Source organism: Danio aesculapii, chromosome 13 (assembly GCF_903798145.1).
Source record: "Danio aesculapii chromosome 13, fDanAes4.1, whole genome shotgun sequence".
NCBI lineage: Eukaryota > Metazoa > Chordata > Actinopteri > Cypriniformes > Danionidae > Danio > Danio aesculapii.
Genome location: NC_079447.1, coordinates 21,979,697 through 21,987,636, shown reverse-complemented (window position 1 = coordinate 21,987,636; position 7,940 = coordinate 21,979,697). Strand labels below are relative to the sequence as shown.

The 7,940-nt window shown below is 36.5% G+C and overlaps 1 protein-coding gene across 1 annotated transcript in view; it reads right to left on the bottom strand.

The window, feature by feature from the left end:
* Window positions 1–98: 98 nt before the first annotated feature.
* The window catches only part of rtn1a (reticulon 1a), a 47,639-nt gene continuing 39,797 nt past the window's right edge, over window positions 99–7,940 (bottom strand). Inside the window, 6 exon segments of the mRNA XM_056470393.1 lie at window positions 99–1,007; window positions 1,120–1,178; window positions 2,471–2,517; window positions 3,169–3,238; window positions 5,381–5,519; window positions 5,600–5,807. Coding sequence (XP_056326368.1) covers window positions 968–1,007; window positions 1,120–1,178; window positions 2,471–2,517; window positions 3,169–3,238; window positions 5,381–5,519; window positions 5,600–5,807 — 563 coding nt within the window. The 3' untranslated portion in view covers window positions 99–967.

The following is a 7,940-nucleotide window of genomic DNA, read 5'->3' as shown; positions in this document are numbered from 1 at the left end:
TTAGCAAACGGTATAGATGTTTTTGAACATATTACTCAAACCTGCATCACTTGAAACAGAGCCTGCAAATGAAGACAAAGTGAAGGCAGCCAACCCTCTTACATTAAGGAACATTTATTTTTCTCATTCGTCAATTAAATACAGAGTGCAAATAGTTAAAGACTTTAAAATAACCGAACACTGAACATCGTACAAAGTTGGACAGAGTTTTAGTACAGCTGGAGCTCTGCAGTCTGACCATCAGATGCCCTAAAGAAGGACCACAAAGCTTGTCTTTAAACACCTACACGTGTCCCTACAGTTTCTGCAAAAATGACAGTTACACATTTAGTAATAACATCTCCAAATTATCATTGTGCTCAAATACACAGAAAGGAACCGAAAGCAAGAAAGAAAAGAAATTCCACAATTCAACTTGATATTAATAAGTATGTCTGTACACAGAGCCACTCTACTGGTGACGGTGAATTAAGCGATTAATCGACATGGCAGCAGGAGATTATATGACAGGCATGATTTTTCATTTTTCGTGTAATGTTTTACAGCAGGAAATATGCACTGCAAAATAAAGCAGAGAGGAAGAGCACTGCAGAGATAACAAATATTTACTCAAGACTGGACTTCATGCACTTAAATCAGAAGCAATGGAAGGGAGAAACACTGTGTGTGTGCGTCCCTCTGGTATATCTATAGCTCTACAAATCGCCCACAAGGTGTCGTTTATGTGAATCTGTGTTAGCTATTTATGCAGGACTTCACCTGTGACTGGCAACGGATGGTGGGGGTCTTATCTGTGCCGTTGTACTAACATGACAATCTTTTTTTGTTGTTGTTGATGCTTTTTTTTTTACTTTTTTTTTTTTTTTGAGGCGCTGTATTGGCCACCTATGTAGTTGGGATCCTTCAGTGCTGGCAAAAGTTGTAGTTTTTACTGGCTATAGTGTTTACTTGTACAGAAGCGAAGAGTTTATTCCTTCTTTTTGGCCCCAGGAACCTTTTCTCTAATCCTGTAAAATAAACAGACAGTCGGGTTGGTTAATCTTGTGTTAAAAATTGAAATGTATTCACATTTATATAGGCCCAGGATGGTTTGTTTACTAGTAGTAATGCAGAACTCACTTTCCCATTATTGAGTTAACCTGGGTGCGCACCAGTCCTAAGTATTGATCAATCTGTGTCTGAAAGAGAGAAAAAAACAGGTGTGTGAGGAGACACAGCACAGATGTCAATAGTACCAATATTAAAGATGTATTCTCTGCTATAATTTTTTTACTACTTGTACTAATTTGTTTGGGGAAAAAAATCATAAAGTGAATATTTCACCACCACAATATTACTGACCTAAAAAGATGATACACATGTTAGAAAAAAAAAAACTTTACTAAACTCTTTATTTTTTTCAAATAATAGCATAGAATAGCACAGACTGCAATAGAAACTCTTGTATTTCAGTTGCCAGATGTCAAGAACTTAAATCCCCCAATGAGAGCTTAAAAATAAGATACCCAGAGTTTTATTTAATCTTTACAATCTGGCAACTATGATTAAATGTGACTTTGTGAAAGATATAATTTAATAAAACTAGTCCAAATAAACAAAACGGGTCAGGAAGACTAATTATGATACAAACTAAAAATGACATGATCTGACACATGGATGAGAGCAAGTCTAAATTAGAAAATGGCTGATAAAATTAACCAGCCTTGTTAAGCTCCTCCTTTTACAAAGTGAACTCCACTGATTGGTCAAACAGCTCGGTTTGTTGTGATCAGTGTATCAGAAACACATATTAGCACGTCAGGGGGCTGTTTCATAAAAGTCGTTTAAAAAAGCGGGGATTAAAGTCAACCTGACATCCACGCTTAAATTGGTTTCATAATAGCAAGTTGAAGATCATTTGATCTAACTAATCTGAGTTCAATTTAAATAATCTAGACAACTGCTCATGCACATTACTGTCGTGAGACCCTAAAGGTCGAGCATAGATTCATTGATTATGTAGTAGTTTGTATTTGTTTTGTTTGCAATAACTTGTTTCTATTTGAATGCAACATAGTTCTATTCTTAAAGATGTTTGGTGTGTGTGTGTGTGTATATTTATTTATTTACTATTAAGCGACTATAGAGTGTTACATTAAAATTAAGAGGTTAAGTGAATTAAAATGGCATCAAATTATGGCAGGTGAATGTTAACATAACTTTTGAGCATGAACTTAAGAGTTAACCTGCCCCGAATCAGGCTAGGTTCTCAGCATAAGTTGCCAGAGTTGGAACTATCATAAATTTGATTTATTAAACAGTATCCGCAATTAATAAACCTGACTTAACAAAATAAGCCTGACTTGTTTTCTAATCTTGTTTTATGGAACAGCCCGCTGAACTGTAGCTCTTCCTCAACACTTGCATACTCAGAGATATTGTAGGACAACATGAACCTTAGATAAACTGATTGATGAGGGAGAAACATTACCTGGTACTTCTCGTAAACCACTGGCACACTAAACATGGAAATCACCGCTAAAAAGAAAAAGACAAAGGAGAGACAGAGTCAGGCCAAATGAGCTGCATGATGTCATCTGATGACAGCTGTTTGAGGTTAGAACACCCTGACCTACAGCAGTCAGATCACAGACCTTCCTGACCAGGAATTTTGAGTGTGTACTTAAGATATGGATGGAAATCAGACCACAAACAACTAAACAATAGAAACTGCTGAACGTTGCTTAAACCATCATTTGTTTACTGAGAAATAGCTCTGATAAAGGAGAGAGTTTATTGAATTTTATTTAAAATTCCAAGATGTTTAGTACCTGTCTGCAACTACTAGTTTAGATCATTATAGTCAACTGATAAGTAACCAGATCAAAAATAATAGAATTTAAGAAGGTATTTTATTTGGATTTTGCCATAATGTGATAACTGCAAGGTAACATTCCACATTTTATGATGTCTTATATTTTTGAATAAATTACATCTTCTGTGTGTTAAAATACATTGTCATTTTATTCAAATATATATATATATATATATATATATATATATATATATATATATATATATATATATATATATATTTGATAAATGCAGCCTCAGTGAAGCATAAACTCTTAAATCGAACAACAACCCCAGTCTTTTTAATAGAAGTGAATGTTTGTTTTGTATTCTTACCCAGAATCAACAAGGTCAGGCCATTAAACAGAGCTCCAACATAGGTCAACAACCACATCAACACTGCAAACTAAACACACAGATATTTGGTGTCAGGGAACAGGTGCTTTTGTTGCCAAATTAATATTTCATTGCCAATTAGCTTCAAAAACCTTCAAAGGAACAGTCAGTAACATTTCCACTGTCTAAACAATATTATTAATACTAATATATCTTTAAAATAATGTACATCTGTCTTTGCAAAGAGATGAAGCTCAAAACCACTTCTCTATCAACCAGTGAAGTGAAATTGAGTGCACCTATTGACCATGTATGAGCCACTGGAACATCATTGGCTTGAGACTTCTGGTCTCATTTGCTTCCATTGATTTTTAGCTGAAAAAAACGCTTGTTAAGCTGCTTGTTGCAAATATTTTTTTCGTATTATTTATATTTTTATGTACTGTCATAATTGAAGAGAAGTAATTTGACTGTACTACAGTTCAAACTAATACAGTTTAAACTACAGTTTATTATTTCTAGTCATTCCCCTATAGGCTAATGAATCAGAATTTTTAACACATTAAAGTGCTTCCATATTGCAGAGTAAGGTCAATAAAAGCTACGTTTCCATCCACCTATTTTTATGCACATTTTGTATATGTGCATAAAAAAATCGGTTAATGGAAACGCCAAAATGCGCATGCATTTTTTTTTTTTGCATATTTTCAAAATTGATGCGCATAACGGAGTAGGATAAACTTGTATTCGATAAGAAACAATGGCCATAAGCTACGATGGAAACACTTTTTTTTAACAGAACAAATTCCAGTATGCGTCGTTAGGGTCGAAATGGATAAGGGGCTTAAGCCTGGTTTATACTTCTGCGTCAAGGGATTGTCGTGACTCATGATGCATGCAACGCGCGCAGCTGTGCATTCATACTTTTGCGTGCTGTTTCTGTTGCTCTGCTACAATACTTCCGAAACGCTAGTTGGCAGTGAGGTGTTTATGTTTCTCTGTGTCGAGTTTCTTCGCTGGTGTTTTGTTTTTTCTGAACGCTTCCTTAATGTACAAGTGGTTCAAACTCGCTCATTTTGAGGCGGGAACCGGCGGACGTGCAACAACTTTAACCATGAAGTAAACACAAAACAAAACTTTCCATCTGAAGCTCCTTCAAGGGACTCCACACTTGTAAACAATCGCTCCATCGGACTCATGCGTTTCTCGGTCCCGCCCACACTCATCAGCGCTACCAAGCCGACCAATCACAGAGCTTGTGCTACGCGTCGTTGCGACGTGTAGTTAAATTTTTTGAGAGGTGCGCGTCAGCGAGGGCTATGCGTCCATGCATAGGCCGCACCGTTGCATACGCGTGCGCTTGACGCAGAAGTATAAATCAGCCTTTAGCCCCAAAGAAGCCCCTCGCCACCCCCGCAACGCCACTGGTATTCACATTAAAAAAAGATTTTGTTATAAGAGATCATGTGATGATAAAAATGTGTGTGAATGGACAAGCCAGCAGGCTGACCACATTGCAAAACATCTGAAATGTTATTTTGGTTATTCTAAAACCCTTTCATAATTCCAAAAATGAGAATTATTATGCTCAAAACTAGAATATTGCATAAAAGATGTGCGAACAAAGTCACGTTTCCATCCAATGAGTCAAAGAGAATAAAATTGGCACAAGTTAACCAGGAAGTGCAGATTTTATTCTCTTTGACTCATTGGATGGAAACGTGACTTTATTCGCACATCTTTTATGCAATATTCCAGCTTTGCGCATAATAATTCTCATTTTTGGATGGAAACATAGCTATTGATACTAAAGATCTGCATCCAAAATGGCATATACTCATTTAGAATAAGCATTTACTGTATTGACCTTTTCCTACAATGCAGAAGTGTGCTCCGTCTTTTTTTTAGTTGGGAGAAATTATTATAAATAAAAAAACTGACAGAAAATGGTCAAACTACATGCTATACAAACAAATGTTCATGACTATATTATAATAAGACTATATCAGTTTGCAACATCAAGCACAAAACAAGCTGTTTTTAAGAGGAAGCGAATGAGAGCGGAAGTCCCAAGCCATAAAGATTCCAATGGCTGCGTCTGCTCATACGTCAAGAATAAGGTCAATAGTAGTGTAGTGTCCTTTTTTTATGCAACAATAGTCATGAGTTTGACAAAAATGTTCATGAGTGAAATGTTCGTAGCCATTTTCACCTTAATAGAGTCGACCAGATCTTGAACCAGGAACAGCCTGCGGAGCTCCTTCATGGTGGTGTTGATGTACAGCTGAGTCTTGTCCACATACTTACTGATCTGATCGGCAGAAAGAGAGATTTCCACCTCCAGATAGGACCTGAACAATGAGAGAAAGCCATATGAGTGGAAGGCCAATCTTTATTCAGAATCTACAAATAGAAAAGACACTGGACTAACTTGAAGGGATGGCCCTCGTCGGTTTTCTGCACTGCCTGCAGGACTGATTTGTAGACTCGGAAGCTGATGGTAGCGGAGAGGACAGCCAGAGCCAGATACGCAATAACACTCACCACGCTGAACTGGGTTAAAGAGAAGAGCAGCAGCAGCACACTGCCAAACACCAGTCCAGACTGCTTCAGATCCCGCCAGTGTACCAGATCCACCACTGAGGAGAGAGAGAGAGAGAAGAACATGATTAGAGCAAGAATCATGCTTCATTTAAACTAGAGTTCAATCAAGCGGTCAGTTCTCATCCTTACTGTGCAGAAATATTACCAAGAGATCCAAGAACTTGAGCTTTTCACTGTACTTTTTATTTAAAAAGTGCTCTGTAAATCATTATGAACTGTAGATATCTTATTTTACCATATTAGTATATTACTGATATCTTATATTACTGCTTAGTATTTACATTGTACATGGTCACATTTACAGTTCTAATAGGAACCTACTGGATGTGTGGATGAAAAGACTTCTACATTATACATTTAGCTTGTTTTCAGTTCTGTTTGAAAACAAAAAGGCAGAGTCATTTAAAGGTTGATTTCGGTTTCATACATAACTACACTACTGACTATATACAGTAGTCAACAATTGAAGTGGGTCGAAAAACAAAGACTAGAATTTGATGGAAGGTTTTGAACCACTTCAAATGTCGACTACTGTATAATGTCTCATTTTTGACTAAGGCCCAATTACAAATTCTGCCCGTTAGCCCTTCCCCTAGGGTAGGGGTGTCCCAATTCTCTTTAGCTTAAAGGCATAGGGCTAAAGGGAAGAGCTAGATACCCCTTAAAATGGAGAGATTTCAGGACCACACTCGAAACCAAGGGGTAAGAAAATTTCCCAGAATACACCTCCTTCCGGGTGCAGCTATGCTGCCATGGTAGCTGATCCACAAATTTGTTGTTTTTTTTGTCATTATTACAAATTTTTACAACAAACAAGCATATGTTTTAATATATTCATAACCGCATTCATGTTTTATTGTCATGCTTTAAAAAAAAAAAACGCTAAAATAAAAACCGCTAAATTTTGCTATCTATATTCCATAATAATAACTCCTGTAGAGCAGTCCCACATTGTCACTCTGACACTCAAATACCCTGCCAGAAAAATCTAGAGGCTGGGAATGAGCTTTTTACTGTGTCTGCTATAATGTTAATGTTGTTTTTTGTGTGTTTACATAGATGAATATGGCCACTGTGGAAATGCACAGTACAATAACGAGCTTATTTCCACATTATATCATTATGATAACATGATATATGCCTTCAGTGATTTCCTGAAGATAAATGCCAAAAAATAACACAACTGGAATACCTACAGCAGTCGTGATCTTCTGATCTCATATGAAGCAAGAGATTGATGACATGATGACGTGTACGGTACTGTAGTGGTGTCCTATTTGTTTAGGGGTAAATTTTGAAGCACTTCCCCTTCAAGGGCCAAGGGAAGGGGTAGGGGTACATAAATAGAATTGGGTTTGGGCCTAAATGTTCAGTTCACTTTTACTGCACATTTATAATTGTAATTATGAGGTTTTAGGAAGGCAATGGAAACAAGACTTTGAAGGATCATATTTAGTTTTCTGATTATAGCAATATATATTCTAAAATGTTGTTTTCACTTTTTTGATCTGGTAAATATAATTCTAAAACATTTAGTGTTATGTGTTCCATAGTAACATTTAAAACCTCACTTATTTATAAATCTGGCATTAAAGTGAATTCAATCAACACGCAATAGTTTTCACGATCACAATTTATCTAGAACTCATACAAAAATGGACCTGCTTTTACTTATAATATCACACACGCAAAAACCACACACTCAGGGCTCATGTAAATCCATTTTATTTTACAAACCGTAGAGAATAGGAGGTGTGATAGCTTAAGCTGTCCATAAAAACTCCAATATGCTCATCCACAGCTCGACACAAGATGTTTATTGTGTTTGAAATGGTTTTAAGGATGACAGAATTTGCATTGTTTGAGGATCATGCAGCACATGCATTTATGAAAATGACTACAGGCACATCTTCACAACATGGAGCTTATTTAGTGTAAAATATTTCACTGCAGGGCTTATAAAAAGCATGCTCACCATAGAAATCTCAACATTTCCCCCCCACAAATGTGACTTAAAAAAATCTAGGAGTCAGGTCTAAATTCTCATCAAATGTTTCTTGACTGTAGGAATCCAGCATTTTCCATTTGGAGAAAGTGTAACCTTGAGACTATCAGTTCACACCTGTCTACCTCTCACAGCACCGGTTATCAACTTATCTAACCCTAAC